Source organism: Apteryx rowi, unplaced genomic scaffold, assembly GCF_003343035.1.
Source record: "Apteryx rowi isolate R43461 unplaced genomic scaffold, aptRow1 scaffold_364, whole genome shotgun sequence".
Taxonomy (NCBI): Eukaryota; Metazoa; Chordata; class Aves; order Apterygiformes; family Apterygidae; genus Apteryx; species Apteryx rowi.
Genome location: NW_020450130.1, coordinates 873,630 through 900,936, shown reverse-complemented (window position 1 = coordinate 900,936; position 27,307 = coordinate 873,630). Strand labels below are relative to the sequence as shown.

The window sequence follows — 27,307 nt, the reverse complement described above, 5'->3', positions numbered from 1 at the left end:
CCAACTCATTAAGTGGCCCCAGCTGTGTTCTGCCATTTGGGACTGCTCAGACGGTTGCTGAGCCATCAAGATGTGGGGCTGTGAGCTGGGTGCCTTAGAAGCCACAGGGACAAGGCATTTCTGATCTGCAGGGTGCCAAACTAGGAATTTCAGTAAGGTTTGATAACATAGTCTGGCTAATTGCAGGGACAGCTGTCTGGTAAGGCTTAGAAGGGGCAGAAATCATAGTCAGTGAGTGGAAATTTCTTGTCACCACTACCAGGCAGGAAGAGACATTGGCAAGGGGAGAACTTTCTCACGTCTGCTTGCTGGGAGATCTGTTGAGCTGGCTTCAAAGGACCTGCTTAAGCACCACCTTGATGCTTTCTGCACTGCACACTGAGGCTCTAGGTCTGTGTGCCTAGGCAGCAATGGAGCTGAGTGCAGCTTGAACGGAACGAAGAGGCACCTTCCCACAAAGTGAAGGGGGCTTCAGAAGGGACTGAACAAGTGTGTAGACACCCCTACAAGGGCGGAGGTGTCTGTCTCTTCCTCCTTCTTTTATCTGCCCCAAGGGCAACCAACTCTTGGGTACTAGTACCCTGTAACTCAAGACATCATCTCTCCTCCAGCATCTGTCAGAGTGGTCCACGGTGGAGAGACTGAACACTGTTTTTTGGTGTGGCAGAGTTGACTTAAGGCAATGGCCTGTGGGGAATGGAGGAGAGAGAAACCTCTCTCAGTCTTCATTCTGCATCTTTAAAGTCACAGGCCTCAGGCTTCACCAGGAGGGAATCTTCACACTGTTCCACGTGAGGGGACATGTAGCAGAGCAGTGCTGTGTGAGTACCAGCCTCAGCAGTGCGGGATTTCAGAAGCAACATGAAGGATAAAGGCTCTGCCACCCAGCAGAAGAGCTTGCACACTGCTGTGGATGGAGCCATTTTGCCTGTGGAAACCAAAAGCAGAAGGTGGCAGACTTACTTGCTTAGCCTGGCAATTTCCCTCTTTTGACGAAAACACCACAATGCCATATCTCTGTTGCAGGGACATTTGGTGGCCGCTTCCACCGCATGGTGAGTCAGCTGCACCCTGAGCTCCATTGCCCAGTTCTTTCTTACACAGTTAGAGCAAAACATTGCAAACAGCCTCTGCCTGCATGGAGGTAGAAACACACTTTTTCTCTCCAGACACTCAGAAACTCAGACTGCTATTCTGAAGAAAAGTCTTGAGCGTCAAAAGGCTGAAACTTCCCACCATCTACGCTCACAAACACACACACACACACACACACACACACACACACACACACACACTAGAATTGGACAGAGATATAAGGCCACCCAGATACTTGATTTTTAGCAAGTAATGGTTTTACTAGTTCTAATGCTGAAGCACTTGATTCCAGCTCATCTTGATATATACAGCCACTGAATATAAAATGCTGTACTCTGACTTGTGGAAACATTCTCTCAGTGTTTGTTCTAGCAGTACTACATAGCTAAGCATCTTTTATGGAGGAAGAGGATAAGACAGATGTTTGCTGTGTTTACAGGGGACAGAAATGTATCAAGTTCTGAAGCTGGCTTATCAAATGCATCACTTTAATTACACTGTTTCCTGGTACAGTGTTTCTTCACACTCACGTGTTGGGGAAGCAGTGAGGAACTGCAAATGACTGTGGTTGGAAACACACAGCAGAGTTCTGTCTAGCAGCAGTTTAGCATCCAATAATCAAAGCAATGCTCATGCCTTAGTGGCAATTGTGACATTTAAATTCCCATCACAGTTTGATGGAACTCAGTCCTGAAAAGAAAAAAGAGTTGGCAAAATTGCTTCCTGAGACAAGATGGTAGCACCACACCAGTAGCATATATAATTTCAAGTATTTTTTTACTAGTTCATTTCATTAGGAGTCTGCTGCTTGTTTCCCAGTGATCTGGAGTATCCTCCTTGTTGTCTAACTCTGAGAGCACAATTGCTGTCAGCCCCCAGAGTCTTCATCTACCTGATTGCCAAAGCTGCGTAAACACCAAACCACCCCTCGCCAGAGCTTTGCCCAGTCCCGCAGAGGTGTGTCCGAGCCCAGCACAACAATGGCAGGCGAACTTCTGTGGTGAATAAAGAGGATCTGGCATCTCAGTGCCTTGCAGAAATGCAGGCAGGGCTGATGCTAGGGGGCTGTACTGAATTCTCACGTGTAGATCATTCCCTGTACACAGCAAAGGTGCTATTTCCATCTCTTTTGCCTGTGTGTATGTGTGTGCATGCACACACTGATACTACATTCAGAGCATGCCTGCCACTCCCATTCATTTCCTTATCACATCCCCAATAAGAGAAAAGCTTAGACAGTGATTTGCATGTAGTACTGTCAGACAGTGATGCTAACACGGGAGAAAGCCCCAATTCTCCTTGTGCTTCTATTTAATTTGGTAGCTTTTATGGTCTCTGGCATATAAGAAATAAATAAGAACATTGGAAATAACCAGTAGCAGAGTGTGGGGACTCACCTTCCCCTGAGGCTACTCTAGTTCTTTCTGTTTTTCATTAATGCTGCAGCTGATGTCCTCTGCAAAATGCAGTGAACAGGAAGCTTGTGTTGGCTGAGAGGGGTGCTAGAAAGGAGACAGCTGCCGGACTTCTATCCACAAAATTTATCATCTCAAGCTTTCAGCACCTGCAAGATCACCTTACAAGAGTGGAGAAGTTTATGTCAAGTGAAATATTTTTTGTTCATGATTAACTGAATGCAGCTTGTAAATTGAGTTAACTTTGAAGAATTTATAATTTGGTTGTTGCCAAATTCTGGTTAAAATGGCTTAATTTTTGAATTTTAACATTATTGAAATCAGTTCTCAAGTTAGACCAGTCTTTTTGAAAAGCATCAAAGAGGGCATATTTACAAAGAATGCACAGAAGCCTCCCTAAATCTGGGGTAACACCCTCATTTCTTTCTTGTGGGCATGATCTCAGGACATGATTTCAGCATCAAAGCAGGCCTTATCTGTCCCAGAAGGAACCAGAAGCAGAGAGTAACTCTGAAACCAGTGCCTGAAACAACATTTAGGGAAATAATTTCAGATATAGAACTGGAACAGATGGACATTATTAATGTACCTCTTGTGTTTCCCTATCACATGTTCTGAAGAGGGTATTGAATAATGCAAATCTGTAGGCCCTCTCCTAACTGTTGAGTGTGCGTAGGACAGCACTGAATCAATATGGTGTGTGGCAAATGTGAATATCTGTCTTGGTTGACACATGGCAAAATCGTTCTTACAAGGCCACATCTGGGGTTACTAACATAGCCGTGAACACCAGACTGAGTTTAAGGGACTACTACCTGCAGACAGGAAATGGTGGCCTCTGTATTGTTTATGCTAACATAGAAGGATTGCTTGGGGTTTGCAACAGGTAAGTAAGTGCATCTGGGGCCTGTGCATCCAGGTGGGGGACAGAGAAAGGCGCTGACCTCTACTTTGCGCAGCTCCTAGCAGCAGGAGATTGGGGATGAGGCTGTGAAATGGATGGAGGGCTCAGGGTCAAGGCAATGATGAGATCAGGGGTAAAATAGCACTATCATGAGTAACGGCAGATACCAAGTGTTTGAGTTTTGATTGCCATCCTTAACATCCTAATTTCAAGAAGAGACTAAAACAGTGCTACTATTTTGAGCCCCTTCACAATGCAATTGAACAGTCTGAGGGGATGCTGAATTTCTGCTTTGGTGGAGGTGTTCAGGCTTACCCTCTTCGCTTTCTGTTCTGCAGCTGTGGCTGACATTTGCTCCTGTGGCTGATAAGACAGCTTCCTACTTCCACATTTCCCTGGAGACAGTCAACTGGCTCTCACTCGTGTACCTTCTCATCTCAATCCCATTTGGGTTGGTGGCAACATGGGTCCTCGACAGCGTGGGCCTCAGATGGGCTGTGAGTTGAACTGATTTGTTACCCTAATGGCCTTTCACCCAGAGACAGCAGTGGTGATGTCTCCACATATTTAGCTGCACAAAGCACTAATATGCATACTGTGAGTGGGAGTCTTGCCAGACGCTGCAGAGTGGGTTGAAAGCTGTGCTCTGATTTGGCAATAGCTGTAACCTCAACTGTGAGGTGGGGGAATAGTGGGAAAAGATAGAATACACATTGAAAGACATAATTAAGGTTTTCTCAAGGCAGCATAAGACTTTTGCTTATGACAATGCATGATGAGAATCCCACTGCCTTGCCTCACTTCTAGGCTGACTTACTGTGTCAGAGCCCTTTGAAAGGGCATGCCAGAGCAGATAGTCAGCACACTCACACTGCTTTTAGTAACACTTCATGTATACTCTATTATGGCTCAGTATTTTCAAAGCAGTTGACTCCTCAATGAAAGATTTTATGGATTTATTCCCTGTGTGACTTCTGTGACTCACAAGTCTTTAAATTTCTCACCACTGTAGTTCAGCTGCCCCTGGCACCAAAGACCTCTCTGCCACTGTTGAACTTTTAAGATAGTTGCCTACCAGTGGTAAAAATAAGTGTTGCTTTTTTCTGTGGTACTAAGATAATGAACCTTTTTGACCTTAAAGGAGGTAGCCTTCTAGTGGGATAGAAGAACATTAACAGCATCTGTGCACTAAAGGACTCATTTCCGTGATCTTTGGATGGTCACAGCAAGATATGGATGATGGTGCAAACTTGAAAACAGAGTGAAACACATGGACTTTGAATTTCTCAAAGATTCCACGACAGTATCTGCTGTCTCACATAAGCTCTATCCTGGTGGAGTTGTCTAAGAATGTCCCTGAACTTTTAAAGTTATGACAGTGGCTTGCAGTACCTGCAGAAGTTCTGTCTGTTGAGTTTTATGATAAGATCATCTTTTTTTTTTTTTTTTTCAGTGAGGCCGCAACTTGTTGAGCTTAGCCAGACCCCAAGCTCACTCACAGTGTGATTAACAGAGCTTCTGCTCTCTGATCTGCTGATCAGAGAGCGTACTTCACCTGTGTAAAAGCCAAACACATCAGACAGGAGTCCTGAAAAGACTATGTAAGGTGAAAGATAACAGCAGAAGCAAACAAGTATTTCAGGAAAGGCAAAAAAAGGTTTAGGTAACAGGATGAACCAGCTGCCCAAGCCAAGTTTCCCCACACTCACCATCTCTTGCTGCTTCCTTGGAGCCTTTAGGAGGCTCGTGTTACCCTTCCTCCCTGATGGGCATGTGGCTTAACCAGGGCTGGGGCGGGATGTACATGTGGGAGAGACCCAGAAGGATGGTGGGAGAGCTGAGCCCAGCTTGGGTTTCACCTGACTGTGACCAAATGCCAGAGTGCCTCAAGCTGCCAGCTGGAATGAAATACGCTGGGAGAAGTCAAAGCCACTTAAAACAGGGTAGCTCTACAGTCAGGGTGGGTTCATAAGCTTGCTTGAGAGGTGCCTGTCACAGCCTTCCTATTACTCTGCAGAGCGGACCAAATATCCTCTGGTGCTGCCTCTGCCCCTTTCCACACCGAGGTCCTGAGACAGGCACAGCCAGGCTGCAGGCTGGTCAGGGTCAGGGCACCAGGGACAGCCTTCTTGCTTGGGGAGCGGGGGGAGAAAGCACACACAGCCCACAGCCCAAAGAGGTGGGGACAGTCTGCAGGGAACTTTCCATGCTGCAATTACCAACACTCCAGTGTCTCCCATAGTGCATCTGAGATCCTGCTCATGCTACCCTATTGCATTAAGCTTTGCCCTTCAGACTGCAGCACAAAACTTCTGGCTGTTTCTGCTTGCTCCAGGTGACCCTGAGTGCATGGCTGAACATGACAGGTAGCATCATCCGGATGTTCAGCGTCCTGAAGTTCCTGAGTCTGGGCTTTCAGAGTTACTGGTACCTGTTTGTTGGACAATGCCTCTGTGCACTGGCACAGCCCCTTGTCATCTTTTCACCAACAAAACTGGCAGCACTATGGTTCCCGGATCACCAGAGAGCAACAGCAAACATGGTCGCGTCGATGTGTAAGTTATAGCTGCAAAGTAATGTCTCTGCCTCCCAGAACCTGATATCATTTGTTTCCTTTTGGGGACAGCAGGCAGAGGAAACGCTCTGTACCACAGCCAACTCACCCTGCAAGTATAGCTCTGCCCAAGAGCCTCAGAGCTGCATACAATAAATGGGTGCCTTTATGGCCCCACAAGAAAAGCAGAGATTTTCATGTTGGGAAGCAAGAAGGAGGACTTGGCCACATCCAGTTGCAAAGTTCAGTGGGCACCACTGAAAATAGTCTGGCCCAATCCTCTTGACACCCCCTATTTAGATATTTGTATACCCTAGTAAGATCCCCTCCCAGTCTTCTCTTTTCCAGGCTAAACAGGCCCAGCTCTCTCAGCCTTTTCTCATAAGAGGCATGCTCCAGTCCCCTAATCATCTTAGGAGCCCTTTGCTGGGCTCTCCCCAGGAGCTCCATGTCTCTCTTGTATTGGGGAGCCCAGAAGTGCCCACAGTATGCCAGATGCGGCCTCACCAGGGCAGAGGAGAAGGGGAGGATTAGATCCCTCGACCTGCTGGCAATGCTTCTCCTAACGCAACCCAGGATACCACTGGCCACCTTGGCCACAAGGGCACATTGCTGGCTCACAGCCAACTTGGTGTCCCCCAGCACTCCTAGGTCCTTCTCTGCAGAGCTGCTTTCCAGCAGGTCAACTCCCAGCCTGCACTGGTGCCTGGGGTTATTCCTCCCTAGGTGCAGGACCCTGCCCTTCCCTCTGTTGAATTTGATGAGGTTCCCCTCTGCCCAACTCTCCAGCCTGTCCAGGTCTCTGAGTGGCAGCACAGCCCTCTGGTGTCTCAGCCACTCCTCCCACTTTTGTAGCATCAGCAAACTGGCTGAGGGTGCACTCTCTGCCTTCATCCAGGTCACTGATGACTAAATTGAACAATACCGCACCCAACATTGGCCCCTTGGGGACACCGCTAGCTACAGGCCTCCAACTAGTCTCTGCGCCGATGATCACAGCCCTCTGAGCTCTGCCATTCAGCCAGTTCTCAATCCACCTCACTGTCCACTCATCCAGCCCACACTTCCTGAGCTAGTCTATGAGGATGTTATGGGAGTCAGTGTCAAAAGCCTTGCTGAAGTCAAGGGAGAGAACATCCACTGCTCTCCCCTCATCTACCCAGCCAGTCATTCCATCATAGAAGGCTATCAGATTGGTTAAGCATGATTTCCCCTTGGTGAAGCCATGCTGACTACTCCTGATCACCTTCTTTTCCTCCACATGCTTAGAGATGGCATCCAGAATGAGCTGTTCCATCACCTTCCCAGGGATGGACGTGAGGCTGACTGACCTGTAGTTCCCTGGGTCCTCCTTCTGGCCCTTTTTGAAGACTGGAGTGACATTTGATTTCTTCCAGTCCTCAGGCTCCTCCCCTGTTCTCCATGACCTTTCAAAGAAGATGGAGAGTGGCCTAGCAGTGACGTCTGCCAGCTCCCTCAGCACTCGTGGGTGCATCCCATCCAGGCCCATAGATTTGTGGGTGTCAATTTGTCTAAATGATCCCTAACCCAATCCTCCTTGACCAAGGGAAAGTCTTCCTTTCTCCAGACTTTCTCCCAGGTCTCCAGGTCTGGGATTCCTGAGGGCTGGCCTGAGCAGTAAAGACTGAAGCAAAGAGGCATTCAGTATCTTGGCCTTCTCTGTATCCTTCGTCACCAGGGCCCCTGCCCCATTCAGGAGCTGGCCCACATTTTCCCTAGTCTTCTTTTTGTTGTGGATGCATTTAAAGAAGCCCTTCTTGCTGTCCTTGACATCCCTTGCCAGACTCAACTCCAAATGGGGCTAGGAAGGCCAAGGCCTATCCCTGCCTACTCGGACAATGTCCCTAGATTCTCCCCAAGCGGCCTGTCCCTGCTTCCACCTTCTGCACGCTTCTTTCTTCTGTCCAAGTTTTGCCAGGAGCTCCTTGCTTATCCATACAGGTCTCCTGCCTGACTTCTTGCTCATTGGGATGCACCCTTCTTGAGCTTGGAAGAGGTGATGCTTGAATATCAGCCTGCTTTCTTGGATCTCTCTTCCTTCTAGGGCCCTATCCCATGGCATTCTTCCAGGCAGGTCCCTGGAGAGGCCAAAGTTTGCTCTCCTGAAGTCCAGGGTTGCGATCCTGCTTAGTGCCCTGCTTCCTCTTCGCGGGATCCTCAACTCCACCATCTCGTGGTCACTGCAGCCAAGGCTGCCCCCAACCTTCACATCTCCAACCAGTCCTTCTTTTTTTGTTAGTACGAGGTCCAGCAGCACACCTCTCCTCATTGGCTCCTCCACCACCTGTATCAAAAAGTTATCATCAATGCTCTGCATGAACCTCTGGGACTGTTTGTGCCTAGCTGTGTTGTCTTTCCAGCAGATATCAGGGTGGCTGAAGTCCCCCGTGAGAACCAGGGCCTGGGATCGTGAGGCTACTTCCAGCTGTCTGTAGAAGGCCTCATCTATTTCTTCTTCCTAATCAGGTGGCCTGTAGTAAACACCCACAACAGTGTCACCCATGCTAGCCTGCCCTTTGATCCTTACCCAGAAGCTCTCGACTCGCTCTTCATCCACCCCTAGGCACAGCTCCATACATTCCAGTTGCTCTCTCACATAAAGAGCAACTCCACCACCTCGCCTTCCTGGCCTGTCTTTCCTAAAAAGCATGTAGCCATCCATGACAGCACTCCAGTCATGCAAGCTATCCCACCACGTCTCTGTAATTGAAAGAGATCATGGCCCTGTGACTGCACACAGATCTCTAATTCTTCCTGTTTGTTCCCCATGCTGTGTGCATTGGTATACAGGCATTTCAGAGAGGTGATCGAGCATGCATATTTCCCAGGAGGGGTGCAAGAGGATCCTCCATAGCCATGTCCTGTATGCACTTCCCTGGCTGCATGCTGGAGGCATCCCAGCTTGAGCTGTGTTTTGCTGACTGTCTCTGTAACTCTCCCCTTCCCCCACCTTTCCTAGTTTAAAGCCCTCCTTAGCAGGTTGGCCAACCTGTTGGCAGACACACATGCCCCACTTAGTGAGGTGGATCCCATCTCTCCCCATCAGTTGTCAATCTTCAAACAGGGTCCCATGGTTGTAGAAACCAAAACCCTGTTGCCAACACCAGTGGCGCAGCCAGTTGTTAACTTGGAAAATTTGTCTACTCCTCCGTCATGGCTGCCAAATCCTATAACCCGACAGAATTGAGGCTGCTGCGGCTCTGTGACCCCATGTTCAGCCAGCAGCAAGGCTGAGCGTGCATGGTCAACAGGTATGCATGCACATGTACACACAATATACTGGCCACACAGATCGACACAGAAAGAAAACACAGCATTCAGTGAGGAACAATATGAATGGCCCAATCCTGTTCATCCCCTCAGGCTGATGAGGATGGAAGTCTGCTAGTAGAATATATACACGTATATACATGTATAATATATATCCCCCCATAAATGGCCTTACACCCCCAGTCTGCCAGTACCCTGGATCCCCAGTTGCTCTCACCTGGGCATGTGAACCCCCAAGGCCCACAGCCCCACTCCGGCTGCTGATACTGAGATGCCCTCACACACACACACTGACATGAATCTTCCCAGGAGCTGGTCCAGGCCTAGGGTCTCCCCAGCAAGTGACTCACGGGCCCTTGGTCTCTCAAGTGTCTGTTCCCCAGACCTGAGATCTCTCCGGTAGCTGGCTCACAAACCTGTTATCCTACTCAGTGGCTAGTCCTGCTAGAAGTGAACTACACATGTATTCACACACAGAGAGGCTGCAAGATCCCTGGGGAAACACACATACTCCAGTCTCTCCAGGTGCTGGCACCACAGAAAATATGGTGGGCCCTTGTGACCCATGGTCCCCACCCCAGTAGCTGGCACTGAGACCTCCATGCACACACGAACACACATGATAGAGAGCCTCTCATCCATGAAAACAGTCAGAAATACAGTTTGATAAGACCAGACAGACTGTAAAGCTCAGGTGCAAGGCATGGTATGCAACTTGTTTGTGTTTGACCAGCCAGCCCTCTTTATCTCCTTTTCTTTCTATTTTCCCATACTTTTTTTCCCCCAATTTACCTTCATTTGTCAGAGGATGGGCTCTAAGTGAGCCAGCACTGCATATTACTGCCTGCAGCCAAAAGAGGTGGCTTGTGCAACGTCAGCTCAGCAGTGCTCTTCAGCAATCAAAACAGCAAGTCAGGATTGGGAAAGGAGCAGAAAGCAAAAGGGACTATTGCCACAACTCTGTGCATTAATCTCAGCCACCTACATCTCAGATGCTGTGTGCTTTTCAGGTCTCTGCTCTGAGAAAGCAGATCATAGGCTGAGAAAGAGCTCAGAAAGATGAAGATCAGAGGTCTGGGAGGGCTCCTGTATGAGGAGCAGCTGGAGATCCCCCACTTGAGCTGTCTAGAAAGGAGATGAGCTGGGGGAATATGACAGAAGTCTACACAATCCCAGGGAGCCTGGAGAGCAGAAGAGGGATCTACTGTTCACTCATTTCCAGGACAAGAGCTAGGGTCCACCTGGCAGAGCTGGCAGGAGCCAGGCTCAAAGCAAACAAAAGAGGAGGTTCTTCACACAGCAGGTGACAGACACAGGGGCTTGTGTTGTGTTTACTGACTGCTGGAGCCTGGGCAGGTTTGCAGAAAACAAACCCACTAAGATTGCTCAGTGCAACAGGGCTACCCATGCAGAAACCACATCTGAATCAGGAAGTCTTTCAGCTAAAATGCCTGGAAACTGGGAGACTGTGAAGGGGATGCACCAGATGTGCTTGCTCTGATCTTACTCTTGGCTCATTTGGGCCTTACTACAGACAGGATACTGCACTCAACAGACCTGTTTCCTCCCTCCACGTAATATTTTTCCCCAGAAGCCAGAACAAGTCTCTTCTTCCTTTCTCTGAGGATCTGGGAAGTGGCCCAGAAACTGGGCTGGCCCACTGGCTACAGCAGGCAAGTCCCACGTTACCTACACCATATGGATATCAGCACCTGTCCCCAACAACAGCTGTTGGCTGCTTTCCCTCCACACTGCCTTGGAGTTGTGTGGGAAGGGATGGGCTGGGAGGAAAGGCCAGTCTAGGAGCATTCCCACACCCCTTTCCAATCTCGCTGCAAGCCCAGAGCAGGGGTGCTGTTATTTTGCAAGAACAGATTTATGATGATGGGGTGAATCACTTCTCCTTTTTGCACTGTGGGGCAGACCTGATTGCTCACCTGCTTTCCCAGGCCTGTAGTAAACCTTTACCTTCCCCACTGGAGAAGGAGCTCTGTCATCGGCATGCTGCAGAGCAAATACTACCAGAGAACTCAGGAGGTGCCAATGGGGGCCACCAGGCACTGGGATCCTTCACTGCTAATGCAGAATGTCTTAAAGAAGGTTTCTGAATCTGGAAAAACAGAACGGAGAAGGAAAGAACATGTGCTTCAAGTCTGTAGGCAACTTAGTCTTGCTTTTTAAATGAGATAGAGCAGCCAAACAGCATTAGATTGATCTAGTGATCTTGGCCCTTCAGCCTTATAGCAGGAATAAATAGATCAATTAACTATGGGGAAGACAGAGTAAAACTGAAGAGCAAGGGATAGTGGAAACTTGAGACCTGAAGTTATTTACTCTATGATGCATTGAGGTATCAGAGTGAGGACCAAATGGACTGTGATTATCATCTGCTGTGATGCCTTTATACTGCCTTTCTGAGGGCTTTCATTATTAATGTCTGGTCGCACCCATAGCTGTCTGCTATACAAGATCAAGACATGATTTTAAAATGATTGTAAACATTGCTCAGAAGGATAATTTGCCATGGCCCCAGTGATTTGCTCCAGTAGTTAATTACCTCTCTGGCTAATGTCTACATGTTACTTCTCATCTGGATGCTCCTCATCCCCCAGCCATTTAGACTTGTTGCACCTGTTTGTCAGGCAGTTACAGATGGAGTCACCGCCTCTCTCCTTTGGTTGTCTAGACTGAATTGCTCCAGCCCAGTCCTTTCACAGGCACATTGCCCTTTATCTCTTCCCACACGCCTCCATGTCTGCCTGCTGCTCTCATCTTGCTCCAGTTTGTCAACATCCATCTCTTGTGTTGACACCAGAGCAACACTTGCCATTACAGGACTGCCTGTGTCTGTGCAGTATGCAGAAGCGGGCCCTGCAGCCTCCTGTCAGTATCCCCACAGCTCCCATTAGTGTTTAGCTCCCCTCTGTTTGTGTGCTGCTCAGCACAGAGGCCTTTACTTATCCCACTGAGCAGTTGATATCACTATGACTCAGCTGTGCCCTTCAGTATATATCATCCCTTCAGTCCTCCCATCACTTGTAGAGACTGACACAGAAGCAGCACAGGGCCAACATCTTATCCCCTGGGAAGTCCATGAGAAATTCTCCTATGTGAGGAGAGGAAACACTTGTCTGAATCCACTGCAGCAGCTCATGCTTCATCTGCTGGCTTCTGGGCTTGCTGTGGTCTGTCAGCCAGTGTGTCACTTCAAGCACTCTGCAGCATTTTAGTGCATCAATGTCATGCACGAAACGCACAGTCCCATCACAGACTCGTGCAAGCTAATCCCCCAGGACCCCTGGCCCATAGCTTGCTGTTGATTAACTCCAGTGACCTCCTTTTCATTCTTTCTTAGTCTAGGCCCAAATCATTACATTTCTGAAGAACAGAATGAGGCTGAAATGCTCTAATTACTCAGTCTGATTTCATCTTTTTAAATTTAGCCCAATGCTCACATTTTTCCAATCTTCAGAAACAGCTTCTATACACAGATATTTCATGAAAACACCTCTGACACAGAGTACTTTTCAGCCAGTCCCCTAGGATGCCCTGATGCATTTTAACCACGTGCAAAAGCTTTAAACCATCTCTTTGGAAACTGTTGTTTAACTGTACCCTCTGTTTAAGATGCTTTAGGAGCAGAGAGCATTTCATTAGTATCACATTACATGACTTACTGCTTTCCCAAATACAGATCAGAAATGCTGTGATTGCAGCTGAGTTGACTACAGCATCATTAATGATGCCTSCAGTAACAGTCCAGTGCTGATTCCAGGTTTTGTTCCCTCATGTGTGCCTCAGCCCTGTATTCTTCTGATGGCTTTCCTTTGTTACATCATTTTCCCCATATATCCTAACTTCGAACACACATTTGCTGTTTGTTTGCTGTTTGTTACATATTACAGCTTCATTCACTTTCTGTTAGGGACAGGTGATTGCCAGTCAGGCTAGCCTTCTTTCTCAACTGGGGGATGGTAGCTTTCAGCAGTTTATATTCTCTGCTTTGGCTGGAATTGTCCCGTTTTGGCTTGGAGTTGGTTCTGACTTAGCAGAGGTGTTCTTCTGCAAGCTGGCCATATATGAAGTTGCTGGTTTCCAGTCAGTGACCCACTCTGTCCAGAGGAGCTCTAGCCCATTTTCCATGAAAGATGCAACACTTTTTACCATCAGGGAAAACAGGCATATGCAACTATGCTGCCTCTCCATCTGCACTCCCAAGGAACTCTTAGCTGGAATGGCCTCTAGGCTCGGAGTTGCCCAACAGCTCCAAGTGTCGGAAGTTTGTGTGTGTACAGAGTGGGACAGTCTGATCTGAGATAGGCCCTGTGAAAACAGAGGCCAAGAGCTCTCAGGCATTTTCTGTAAATTAGCAGCCTGCTACTGAAGCCAGACCCACATGAAAAGCCCTAATGGTTCAGTAGACCTGCAGTGCACCCCCACTACCTGCTGTGTCTGCCTGGCCCACTGCTGAGCAGTTAGCAGTCTGCCCCAAGCCAGGTGCAGCACACAGTGCCTCATAGCCAGCTGGTTATTGGAGGATGCAAAGGGAGCTGGCAGTAGGGGAGTAATTTGGGAAATATGGGGAAGAGTAGGGAGACTTGGGGTTTTGTAGTGGAAAAGAAAGAAGAGGAGAGACAGGACATATGTATTAGTAGAAAATCATCTTTGCTCGTTTAACTGTTTGCACAACATCTCATTAAAGTTAGAAAATATTCCCCTACAGTTTTGGACATTCCCAAGCAGAGTCAGAGAGTGGTGTTCCACACAGTACTCAGCTCCAGCCCCACAGGCTGGATTTACTGAGCAAATGTTTTGGCTTGCAAGCTGTCAGGAATGACCTAGTGTGAGTTCAGAGAGGTGTCATAGGGATTTCCTACTTTTCATGCCCATGTGGCATAAAAGGCCAATAGTATCATGGGCAGCATTAGGAAGAGTGTTGCTGCAGACCACACCTGGAGCACTGTTTTCAGTTCTGGGCTCTCCAGTGAAGAAGTACACAGACATACTGGAGCAAGTCCAGTGAAGAGCCGCTAAGATGATGAAGGGTTTGCAACATCCAACATATGAGGAGAGGCTAGCAGAGCTGAAGGAAACTGGAGAAGGCTCAGGGGGGATCTTACTGATAAATATAAATATCTGATGTGAAGGTGTAGAGAAGTTGGAGCCAGACTCATCTCAGCAGTATCCAGTGACAGGACAAGAGGCAATGGGCACATACTGAAATACAGGAAATTCTATTTAGACATAAGAAAAAGCTTTTTAACTGAGAGAGTGGCTGAAGACTGGAACAGGTTGCCCAGAGATGTTGTGGAACCTCCACCCTTGGAGTTATTCAAAACCCAACTGGACACAACCCTGAGCAACCTGCTGTAATAGACCCTTCTTTGAGCAGGGAGGTTGGACTAGATCATCTCCAGAAGTGCTTGCCAGCCTCAACAAATCTATGATTTGGTGAATCTCTGTGCACTTCTCCCTTGGGCAGAACTGTCTGTGCTCCACAGAGAATGTTTCTGTAGTTCAGCATAGTACCTCAGTTATGGTGGCTGAGCTCTGTCATGTCTTGCACTCCATTAGTATCCTCCTGCTGAGTGCAAATGGAAAGGTGCTCATGCTGACATGCTGCAGCTGGCATGTGCATGCATTGCCCTGGGTGGCTGATCTTCTGAAAATGTGAAACAGCTGTGGTACATGGCTTCAAGCCCATATACCATGTCACAGCAGTAACATGGATTCTCATTATTTTGAAAGGGATGTTTTGCTGTATTTTTTGTTCTAGAATAAATATAAGTTCACAGAACCACCAAATGATGGGATGTTTGTTACTCATGAGAATGAAATTGCTAAACACATCATATGGATATGGCTGAAAGTGACCAGGCAATTTTCCTTGACACCTATCACTTTGTTTCCCACCGGTCCTGGTCAGAGTCTCAACAAGCACACTATTTGAGGGGGAAGGTTAGGATGGACCAGTTGTGGTTTGGTTCTTTCTCCTGAACTGCAAGTTGCTTATGGGATGCTGTTTTTCTGCTTACTGTGAACAACTCTTTCAGCTGCTTTTTGTTTTAATGCTGGCTGTCTGTGACTCTGGATAACCACATTGCAGGAATGTGTAAAATGAATGAGGAAACTGCTGTGCCAGGGAAGCAGGCATGGGATGTTAAACTGAGAGGAAGGCTGAGGAGATGTCACGTGAGGGCATCCCGGTGTGTTCAGCAGCATGCCAGCTAATGATGGGGTACCCTCTCTTCTAGTTCCAGGTTCAAGTGGGAATCTGAGGTTGCCTAGGGAAAGTGCCTCTGTTTGTAACTGCAATATGACATCAGAACAGATGGCTTGGATAGGTCCATCTTCATTTTGTCCCTTCAGCTTGGTGTTTACAGGAGCAGCCTTGTGAAAATGGGGACAGCATAGATCATAGATGAAAACCAGCTTCTGTTATGGGTGTTAGGGGCCATAGGAAAATGGATTTCTGAGATGGACATCATGGTAGCGGGGAAACATATGCGGCAACAGCAAGACCTCTTAGTTGAATTTTGCAAGTGTTCCCCTCCTGGTTTCTCCACGCATATGCCTTGCTCTGTCCTTACTTATTGCTGCTCTGCTGCACCCTACAACACTGGTGCTGACCGGCAGAAGGGGTGGACACATGATTCTGACTGCTCATATGAAAACAAGTGTCCTTTTTTATTCTCTTCCAGCCAATCCCTTGGGTATTCTCATAGCAAATGTGCTGTCACCTGCACTAGTTCCAGAAGGAAAGCACATTCCACTGATGGTAAATGAAAACTAGTTTAATCAGGCAGCTGGGCTGTTTGGGGTCCTGCTGCTTTATATATTTGCAGGCAGTGGAGTTGGAAAGACTGGTAACATATCTTTGCTTGTGTTGTACAGCTGGGTGTTTATGCCATCCCAGCAGTAACAGCCTGTGCTCTAGCAACCGTTGGGATTCACGAGAAGGTTCCTCCAACACCTCCTTCTGCCAGTGCCACTAACTCCACCTCCCAGCCATTCCTCACAGGGCTCAAAATGGTAAGTTCCATAGCGCAGAGAGAAACCATCACTGCAGTGAGGGTTGTTCTGGGGAATCTGACAACAAAGCATGCTCTGAACCCTGCCCTGTGGAGGGTCATGACAGGGTTAAACTGGTGGAAAGTTGCAAGTAGCAAGCAACAGGAGCCTCAGACAAACGTACTCAAGGACACCAATGCAGCTGGAAATGATACATCTTGAGAAAGTACAGATAAACTAGCAGAAGCCAGTGGGAACCAAGGTTAAGGGCAAGACAGCTTTTCTAAACAAGTAGCAAGGTACAAAGCATGATCGCTGCATGTGTGATCGGTGTAATGATTGGCTACCTGTGACATAATCTGCATGATGATTGGCTTAGCAAAGTGTATCTGTGAAACCACTGAAGCAGCTAACTTCTTAGTATAAATATGCTTAGAAACACACAATAAATGTCTCAGGACACACAACCTCCTGAGTCCGTGCCATCATTCGCTACACTGCCCCACCAAACCTGCCATGGAAAGCCCCTGAAGGAGATCCAGGTCCCTTCCTTCCTCAGGGAGTTAGCATCTGCTCACAGCAGAGGTGGGGCAGATGCTGTCTGGCTATTTAGTCATGGACTGGCTGCTGTTCAGTTGGCGCAGACAGATAAACCTGGGCTCCTCCAAGAGGACCGCAACCCTGAGCCTTCTGAGCAGACCATATGCAGGTAGCAAGGCACATGGCAAAATGAAGAGTAGAATTTAAGGGTACTGTGGAGTCCCCTCTGCCCTACACAGTACCTATTTTTGCTTGCCCTCTGGCTGGCCTTAAAATCCCCCCTGACAGCAGAAAGCTAAATTCCTCTAATGCTCATGGGATTGCCCTCTTCACCTTTCTAACTGAGGAGTCAGAGACACTGACCTTCAAAACCACTGTCTCAGCTGGGCCTTTCTTTCCCCTCCACTTCTTTTAAATGATGTGGTAACTTCTTTTTCTAGCTCCTGAGAAACAAGTCATACATCATCCTGGCTGTGTGTTTTGGAGGAGGAATTGGGATGTTCACTTGCTTTTCAGCTCTACTGGAACAGATTCTCTGCGAAAAAGGATATTCAAACGTGAGTCTGTCTGTCTCCTTCCTTCCCCACTTCCCACGTGATCTATGATAGTCAAAATGTTTTTCAGTGATTAAGGACTCAGAGCAAAATGAAGGCAGGTGAATACCCTGCACTGTCTATCTCTCATTTCCTGATAATGTCTACTGTATGTTAAGCAGCACATTAATCCAGAGCACAGTCAAGCTTTTAGTATAATAGATGATCAGCATTTTCATTACTGTCCTTGGCCAGGCCCCCATTTGCAAATGAAATGCCCTGTCTTCCTAGACACTACTGAGGGAAGAGTGTTGGGGTTCCTTCTAAGTCACTGCAGAGCACTGCTGCCTGTGCAGCCCTCTGATCCCTACCCCAGAGGGGAAGAAGGCCTAGACAGGTCCTGGAGTGAGCAGGCAGCTGGAGGCAGGCTGATGCAATTACCTTTCTTCTCTGCATAGTCTAAAACAAGGACATGGTAGCAGAGATCGCAGGTGCTGTGGCAGCTCTGTTTCCTCAAGCATCCTTCCCTCCCATGGCACTGGCTAGGTGCTGCATTCAGGGTTGAGCACAGGGTGTTCGCAGCCAGTTCCACCTGCTCTCTCCCTGCCTTTGCAGGGACTGCCCCAGTTCCTGCGCTTCCCCTCCAACAGGCAGTGCTCCTGACCTGCTGCTTGTATCCCCATGGAAGACCTCTTAAAACACCTCTCCAGTTGTTGCACCTGCACATCTACCTACCTGCTCTCTGTTCCTCTCCCTCTCGATTTCCTACAACCATGTGATAGCCCACTCAGTGCCATAAACTGTGGCCATGCAGCCTGGTCACATTGACTCAGTCTGCTGGCTTTTCACCAGTAACCTTCCAAGCTTCCCAGCCTTGCTTCTGGTGCACTGCAGTGCTTTTGTCTGCATGTGACTGGCCTGTCCCAGCCCTGCAGCAGAGCCCACAGGAGCTATTCCAGACACCCTTTCCATCTACTCTGCCCCTGAAACTCCCAAAAATGTTTACCCAAACTTGTTAAAGCCTCCCTGCTTTCAGGCTTGGTGTCTGATTTTGACTGCTTCTCAAGGAGCTGAAGGGGGAGAACAAGCAAAGACAGACAGTCACAGCAGGCAGTAGAGCACAGGTCCTATCCTTGCTGCCACCCACTGCCTCTCTGCTCAGACCTCCCTGCCCCAGCCTGGCTGTGCAGTGTCTGGTATAACAATCTTTGGGCAACCAGCCTTGTGGTTGGCAGTCAGCCAGTACAGGTTCCTTGTAAAATAAGAGCCCAGAGCATGGTTATAAACAGAAGATCCCCAAAGAGTTTTATTTGTTACCATAGCAAGTGTGGACAAGGTACCTGGTCCTGCTGGAGGAACCAAGAGCTCCCGTACATGTGGAATGAAGCGTTCAATGCCAGGGAACTGCTGCTGCCCCACACCCCACCTCCCTGGTCAGATATGCAGAAACTCATTATCCACTGAGACCTTGGGATTGCTGTGACCCTGTTGTCCACATGCCCCTGAAGCAGCAGTCATCCTAGGGCAAGTTATTTGCTACTCTGAGCCCAGTAGAGGCGTTTGCTATTGCAAAGGGCAGGGGAATCTGTCCTGCCTCATTAAATGACTTACTGGAAGCAGGCAGATGGGTCAGTGACATTAAAACCTCTTGCCTTCCAGCTTTAGCTGCTCAGTCACTTGTTCTTCTGCCCTGCAGGTATTTGCTGGCCTGAATGGTGCACTATTCACCACATGTGGTTTGCTGGGTGCCTTCCTACTAGGACTGTATGTTGACCGAACAAGGAGGTTTATAGAGTCCACCAAGATCTGTTTCTGTCTGAGTGCATTCGCTAGCATCGTGTTTGCAGTGGTGAGTTCTCCCTTGCATTACATCATATCTGTGGGCCTACTTCTGTTGCCATCTGATAAATCGTCAACTCAAAACAAGGTCAATTGATGTTGTGGTATTTATTAAGCCACCTGTTCTGCTTTGGGAATATCTTCATACCCATGGGGCTGGAGTGCAGGTACTGCACGCAAACCCAGTCACTGCCAATGGGAGCCATCACCCAGCAGGAAACTGAGCACGAGGCATGGGGCTCCTGGACCTGCAGAGGGCCCAGGCTGATGCAGGCATCTGTTTCCCCAACAGACTTGTGCTGTGCATTTCTACTGCTTGTTGAAAGACCCAGACTACCTTATAACACAGGTGTGATTACTCCTTCTACTGGGCCAAGATCCCAATGATGTTAGCTCCACTTTGAAGAGACAGATGAATGTTATGCCTTGCTCAGTGTGGAAGGGGATGCCTGATGCAGACCTCACATTCCTTTCCTCAGTGCTCTGGCATTTTGGATGCTTTGGATACAGGTCAGCATGCCTGGACTCAGGTAGAGCACAGAGTAGACATCAGGCTGAGTCAGGAGCAACAAGCAAACCCTTCCCTTCCCTTCCCTTCCCTTCCCTTCCCTTCCCTTCCCTTCCCTTCCCTTCCCTTCCTCCTTCTGCTCCCCCAACCACGGCTGCATGCAGGGAGGGCTAAAACACAGGGCTGGAGACACGAGGAGAAAGGCAACCCCTTCTTCCTCCAGGCCTCTTCTGCAAGATTCAGGATGGCCTTGCCTGACAGGGCTGCCCACTAGAGCCACACCTTGGGGACTCTTGGGAAACAGGGACACACAGCCAACACATGGCCGACTCGTTGTCCGCCATGGGGGCAAAGGGCTTGCTTGGCCCCCTGCTCCCGAGCGGGCACGTTTTCCAAAGCCTTGCAGTTGTGTCTGGGGGCTGGCGGAGACTGGCCCTCACCACCTGCCTGCCTCTGGGGGCAGCAGTCATTCTGGGGCTGAGAAGGCAAGGAGAGCAGTGGGGCACGTCTGCTAGAAGCGCCGTGTCCGCCCCCACCGAGGTCAGGAGCGGGCAATGGCCTGCTGGGTGCTGTCCTCCCATTTGCAGGCTCAGCGCTGGCAAAGGCGGGTGCACATCCTGCTGCGGGCAGTGCGGCCGTGGGGGCCACGGGGACAGGATAGCACTGTTAGCGCGTCTCTCCTCAGGTGGGGGGCACTTCCCCTGCACCGCTAAGTATTTCTACTCCTGTAAGGATGTATTTCCCGTGCTCGCTTTAGCGAGGGAACAAAACCTACTTGCCAAGTTTCCCCCTGTAGTTTACCGCCCCCGAGACTGACACACTGCTGTCCTCTTGTCTGAGCAAAATGGCATGAGTCTACGAGTTGTTTTGCCACAGCTTTTGCCACAGGTCACCCTCTCCTTGCAGCCTCTTGAAACAAATCCTAACCCCCAGGGTGTCCCAGCCACGCGCGTAACCATTGACCTGGCCATTCTGCCTCACAGTTTTGTAATGCATTTATTCTAGACCAGTGATCGGCCATGTGACTACTCCACTTCGCCTCAGGGGTTTTTTTCCCCACACACCTCTACCATTCACTTGCCAATTCTTTTTCACACCGCTCTCTAGCCACTGGGTGCCTCCGGCCCGCACAGCATATGAGTCCCTATAGACACAAGGGGCTCCTTGCTCCAGGGCCAGTTCCACCGCTCTGAGCTCTGCTGGATGGGCCGAGCCATCCGTCTCCTCCGGGAAAGCTTCTCTGGTCTCCACCGCCAAAGCTGCAGCTTTGCCTCTCCCCTCTTCCCCCAGTCATTCTGCACTCCCGTCTGTGAACTGTACCCCTGCTTTTGTCTCACCGTCCCAGGGTGGGCCATCAGTTCTCGGGAAGGAGGGCAGCTGGGAGTACTCCACAGGCATCCCAGTTCACTCTACACTCTCCAATAATTTCTTTCCTTTACCTGTACACATAAAGTTTTCCATGTGTTTGGCTACTTCCTTGCCATTCAGCAGTGTAGCTGGGACAGGCCTTCTGCAGCTATGTCAGGACAGAGACCTAGTGTTCCTCTGTGGGAATGTAATACAGAGGGTAATGAAGGAGACACCAACCCTATGGCAGCAGGAATGACCCCCTTGGCTTTACTAGCATTGGCTGGACAAGGCCATGCTCCTTCCTGCAGAGCTGAGGATGAGGCTGTTTTAGGAACCGAACTAATCACCAGAGTTTGTGGATGATTTGGGTGGTTTTTTTTTCCCCCCCCAATAATACCCTGGTGTTGCAAAAGTGAGTCTGACAGTGTTGATACATGATAAAGAATAGTTTTCAGCCTAGACTAAGCTGCAGCAACCTGGTGAATTCTCGTATGTAATCTACTCCAAATGCCACTTTAGACACATTAGCTTGTATCAGGAGGAACGTGTGTGTTTCACTTCATACCGGAGATCAGCTGAGTGGATTTCTGGTAAGTTGCTGACCAGGGAATCAAGTCACAGTAATAGGACCACATCCTTGTTTTCCAGATAATTCTGCTGATCTCTCTCCCCTTGCTTAAACTCAACAGATAAATCTCCTGTAGCCATTTGCTGACTCTAGAGGCTCAGGTAAAAGAGGTCCTTCAATAAAAGCATGAGGAAGGTACTGGTGAGAACAGTGAACCTCTGGGACTTCCCTCTGGCGATGGTGAAATACAGGTTCAAACAGAGACTTTCTGTGCAGCAGTGCTGATACTGAGACTTTGGCACTGTTTCTCTGCCTGCAGGCATCTCGGTTCAGACACCAGGCCATAACCCTGGCCATAGCCAGCTCGCTGTTTGGGTTCTTCGGTTTTGCCATCTACCCCGTTGCCATGGAGCTGGCTGTGGAGTGCTCCTACCCCGTGGGAGAGGGCACATCTACAGGCCTGATTTTTGTTGCAAGGTAAGCAGGCAAGTTAAACCTATCTGACAGTTGAGCTTGGGTAGTGACAGTGGTGTGGCTGCAAATAAAGCAGAGCATGGATGTTGGTGCTAGCCATGCTGCTGAGTTTCTTCTGTCTGGCACGCATGGACGTGAGCATGGCAAGGGGGGAGCTGTCCATCCGTAGGTTTTGCCTTAAACAAAAGGAAGACAGCTGATGGCCATCCATCCTGATGTGAGCTGTAGAGCTGATGAACTTCCACTAGAGTTTAAAGCAAGGAAGAGTATGTGGGTCTCGTGCAAGAAGGGCAAGAAGACAGCTGAAGTTCTCCCTTCCTTGGCACAAAGCAGGGAGATAAACCTGCTCAGCATCACCTATGTCCAAAGCAAGCGTGAGCTGTGCACCCAAGAGTGGTGCCCCTTTCCATGGCAGCACAGGGACCTGTCAGGCCTCAGGGCCCCCGTGGGCAAGATGGGGCTCATCACTCTCAGGGCAGCTGGTCCACACCAGACACGGCAGTGACAGTCCTTTCCATGCTCAGCTTACGTGCCTTGGGCTGGCACTGAGCTGCAGCAGGGACAACACCTTGGAGCTCTGAGCAATGATGTGCATGGCCCAGCACCACATGTGCGCATCTGGGGGTTCAGCAGCAGCAATGAACAGCTGTCAGAGAGGGGCATTGGACACCTGCCCTTGAGGGCTGTTGTCTCCCACTGGTTGTCGAGTTTATTGTTGCTTGGCAGCCAGCTGTGAAGGAGGAGGAGGCTGAAGTCATGGCCTGGCTTTTCCCCTGCAGTGAGAGAGTATTTCCAGTCTTTGTCCAGTGACTAAGTCTCAGCTCACTGGCAGCTGTGGTTCAACAGCTGTCCACCTCTGGTGGAAGTACGCAGTGGCCCTGCCATGCTGGCCATGTGTCCGAGGGCGTGCTGAAAGGCCGGCCTGCCCACCCTGTGAGGCAGGGCTGGTTACTGAGGGCCTGGGTCAGAGGCAGCTGGCAATAGTTTGCTCCGCTAGAAGGACCCTGCTCCAGACAGGGGCTTCACTTCCTCCCCACTGGGGCAGCCTGGCTGCCCTGGCAGGACTGGTGAATCAGGCAGGAGCAGTAACTGCATGACAGCTTCTCCCCACAGCCAGGTCCAAGGCGTGATTTTAATGATTCTGCTACAAGCCCTCACTGTGCGGGTTTCTGAGGACCCATCCTCCACCTGTGCCCTCGACCAAGACGGAGCCCTGGACTGGACCGGTAAATACCTCCCTGGGAAATCACACCAGACACTCAGTTGCACCCCATGTGCCCCCCACAAGCCCTCCCACGTCTCGCTGTCAGGAAGCCTGCAAGACTGATTCCTGCTGTAGCCTGTCTTTTAGCCACCTTTCCCAACCTGATGGTGCACTCTCTGCTGCTGCAGCTAAAACAGGGCTGCAAAACAGCAACTGAGATGAACTAGGGCACAAAAGTGTGTTTGCATTGTAGGTAAACCCTGGCCTTGATCTTTCAGCTGGTTCATGTTCATGTAACAGTGACACCAAGCCCTGTGGACACACTATAATGTAGAGGCTGGCAAACACCTTTTCTAAAAATCCTCTTCAGCTGAGCAGAAGATCTCAAGACCTAGCTCCAATAGCTGGCAGGGAACTACAATTGCCGAGAACTTCACAATAACTGCCCCCCACCCCCACCCCCCTGAAAATTTGACTGCTTCATGTTTGAAACTCTGCAACTGCCCATCTTGTCAGATTAGAGCTGGATCTCATCATTGGGTACCTGTCGCTGCTCAATTTATGATCTGATACAGTCAGGAACATCTGTGGAGAAAGGCAGGGAAGTGGTTTTTTGAGACAATGCTGGAATGAGAGCACAACTACTTCCAAGCCATCATGTATAGCCTTTTTGCATTTACTTTTTTTGCATCAAAAATGTTCTTAGGACACAAACCTTTCTTAGATTAAAACTTTTCCTTCAGGGACCTTTGCTACACTTCGCTCTCTGGTGACCTTGTAGCAAGGAACATCGCAGGTGTGGACCTGGTCTCTTACAAAGCCCAAGTGTTTTGATTAAGTCTTCCTTGTAGCTTTCATTACCGCACCCCCAGCACACCCCCAACTCCCCCACCCCCACCCCAACACACACACACACACACACACACACACACACACACACAGAGTTGTGCACCAGTGTAAGACCTCCAACCTGTGGGACCAAGCAGGACAGGAATTGTGGAAATGTTCCACGCTCCATTCAAGCCCTCTTCCTATGGGCTTGGTGTGTGAGAGAAAGTTTGGCTCTTAACAAACCGCTGTTGCCCCACTGTGAGCTGCACACCTGCCTTGGGGACACCCTTTGGGAGGAGATCACTGAGACTGTGCAGCTTCTGGGGAGCTGACCTCCAGACCTCTGCACCTCTGGGGAGTCATGGATTCACCCTCTAAAAGTTTATCTTTCTTGCAGTCTCAACGCTGGTGCTGGCTGGGCTCTGCAGTGCCATGGCTTGCTTCTACGTCATCTTCTTCAACACTGACTACAAGCGGCTCCATGCCGAGACAAACAGTGGCACTTTGGTCAATGCAGAAGACAGGGCAGCAGCAACTGTTCCTGAAGCCTAACCGGGCTGAAAAGGGCACACCAAGGGCTGATTATGGATGGACTCAGGTCTGTGGGCAGGGGCTGTGACTGTGAGTGTTCACCTGAAACACTGGAATGTTTGGGTCCTGTTGCACAACAAGCAGCCTGGATTTCACAAGAAAAGGGCTAGAGCAGAGCTACTGGGGTGCCCTGTCCGAGCTTCCCCAACTCTTGCATTTATTTCTGAGGCTGTGGTGGAGGGTACAGGGTGGTTGTGCTGCCAGAAAAGTCAGAGGGGATTGGACAACTACAGAGGTACAGCAGTTATTTTCTGCTGTCTTGATTCAAGCTAAAGGAAAGTTGCAGAGGAGAGGAGCATAATATTTCAGCTGTTTTTTCGTTTTCATGTGCTTGGACCAGGGGTGAAGCTTTCAGAGGGGTGGAAGCCATGCCTATCACAAAGCTGTCAGAAAATTAGCTTGCAAGTACTGTGGTTCTTGTATAGCACGACACTCTTCCCCCCTCTAACCTGGAGCTAATTGTGCCTCTTCCTTGGCTAAAGGGTGGTAGGAGCTAGAGCATCTTTCTGTTGCAGGAGAGAGGCATAGGCATGTTATCTGTAGTATGAGTCTGTTACAGTGACCACATTGTCCTCTCCTACAAACGGGAAAAGGAAAGCTCTGCCTGCAGGGCTGACCATAAAAAAAGAAATCAGTAAGCAGAGGATGCTAAATGTGGCAGCCTCCCTTGCCATTTTTAGTCCCTTGCCAAATGTCGAGACATTCACGATCAATTTATTTTGCCTTGTGCTCCTGTTGTCTCACCATCTCTCCTGCTACTCCAGTAGTTCAAATTTTCCACGGGAGGATGAACCTGCCACTGTAAGATCAGGGCTGTGTACCCTCCGCAGACCAAGACTTGTGCTCTTCTACAGGGGAACACTGAGAGGGCAGCTTACTTTCTGGAAAATGACACAGCAGTGCCTTGGGGGGGAGGGGGCAAGCAAACAGGCAAAGGTGACCACATAAAGAGTGCAGGGAGTCTTCACAAGTTTCTGCAAAGGATATGAGTGGTTTTGAGGAAGGTCAAGTAAGGAGCAACACCACACAGGCATCTTCCAGTTCTCCCTGCAATTGACAGCTGTTCTTCAGTGTTTGAAGAGATGGGTAGATGCACAAAAGATCCCCTTTGGAGTTCAGTTACCATAACGATTGCAAAGGGTACAAGTGAGCTTTTCTGCATTTTACAAACAGCAATACTTGCACTGCAATCCACTGTCCTGCTTCCTTATTCAAGCCGAGGTATACAGCCTGAGCACTTGTACTCCTATGGCATTTCCGTGCCAGAAGAAATAAGATAGGCAGGGCTGGGTGAGGCTTTGTATCATGCAGTTTGCAAGGAGATCTCAGCACTTTTGTTAATCAAGGGAAATTGTTGCAAATTTGAGCTCTGAAGATTAAGTGACTCACTTTCTCTGGTGTAGCTGGAGCACTACCCAAAGTGAAGGATGCACTTTTCCTGGGGAACACTGTAAAGAGGAGCGCTCCCACCACCTGGTGTCTCTTTCCCATCTGTGACTGGAAAGCTCTCCCTCCAGAAGACACCTAGCTGCATCTTCCTACAGAAGGAGCCTGCTAGTTCCTACAGCTGCAGCCCTGCTGTCACCAGTGATCACTAATTTCTACCAAAAGGAGCAGGAAGGAAGATGAGTTCAAACAAAATGAACTTGGACATGTCAGAGGAGTTGGATTTGCTGTCTTTTGCAAAACTAACTTGTCAGTTCTGCAACCCTGCACCTAATGTACTGAACAGATTAACACCAAATTTACCTGTCACTCCTGAGTCCTACTGTACTGGGAAGAAAGAAGCACTTGGTGCTTGATGATTTTATATATTTACAGACACTCATGGTTTTTTTAATAAAGGGCAGTTTAAGGAAAGACTCAACTCTTCGCACTGTGTGAATCTTAAAAGAGTATTTTAGAGATGCAAGGGTGCATCAGGTCAGCTATGCAGCACAAGCCAAAGGTCACAACGTTCTCCTTGTGTTAAGTGGTACCCAAAATAATGAAGGTGAGTGGTATTTCAGATAGCTCAAAAGGCTATAGGTTTCACCAGCGTTAGCTCTGTTTTGAAGGACACATTTCTAGGCTCAGGGAGTGAGGAAGCACACTGCTAGTAAGTGCCTCCAAAATTGACTAATTTCCGATTAGAAAGTCTGCCTTGCCCCAACTAAGGCACTCTCATCTTTATCTAAGCATTTGGAAGAAGAGATATGAAAGGGGAGATTTTCCTTCAGCCAGCACATCAGACATACAGGTGTGTGAGGAGCTGCCAAGCGGATGGAGCTCTCGAGAGAGGCCGGCTGGAGCTGAAGGGCCTTGACGTCCTGGTGGCATGCAGGGAGGGAGTGGCCTGTCCACCAGCAGCTGGGAAGAGTCTGCAGCTGGGGCTGGGGGGCCGAGGGGCTCTGCTCCCCCAACAGCACAGCTTCCCCAAGGCAGAGGGCGGTCTTGCGTGGGCGCAACTCACAGGCTGGCCTCCTGAGCTGCTCTACGGGACTTTGGCTGCCCACCCGCTCCCACCAGCAAGCCTGCCAAGAAGAAGGGAAGCAGTCGAAAGGCACTGCTCTGCTGAGCTTCCCCTGGCTGTCCTGCGCTCCTGTGGGCTCCCGCGGTG

General features: G+C 49.2%; 1 protein-coding gene across 1 annotated transcript in view; it reads left to right on the top strand.

The window, feature by feature from the left end:
• The window catches only part of SLC49A3 (solute carrier family 49 member 3), a 32,445-nt gene extending 5,901 nt beyond the window's left edge, over positions 1–26,544 (top strand). The window contains exons 2-11 of the mRNA XM_026073254.1: positions 3,753–3,911; positions 5,750–5,969; positions 15,961–16,037; positions 16,154–16,291; positions 17,251–17,367; positions 19,040–19,192; positions 21,928–22,085; positions 23,196–23,308; positions 24,515–24,715; positions 26,112–26,544. Coding sequence (XP_025929039.1) covers positions 3,753–3,911; positions 5,750–5,969; positions 15,961–16,037; positions 16,154–16,291; positions 17,251–17,367; positions 19,040–19,192; positions 21,928–22,085; positions 23,196–23,308; positions 24,515–24,669 — 1,290 coding nt within the window. The 3' untranslated portion in view covers positions 24,670–24,715; positions 26,112–26,544. The remainder of the gene's footprint in view (positions 1–3,752; positions 3,912–5,749; positions 5,970–15,960; positions 16,038–16,153; positions 16,292–17,250; positions 17,368–19,039; positions 19,193–21,927; positions 22,086–23,195; positions 23,309–24,514; positions 24,716–26,111) is intronic.
• The last annotated feature ends 763 nt before the right edge of the window (positions 26,545–27,307 follow it).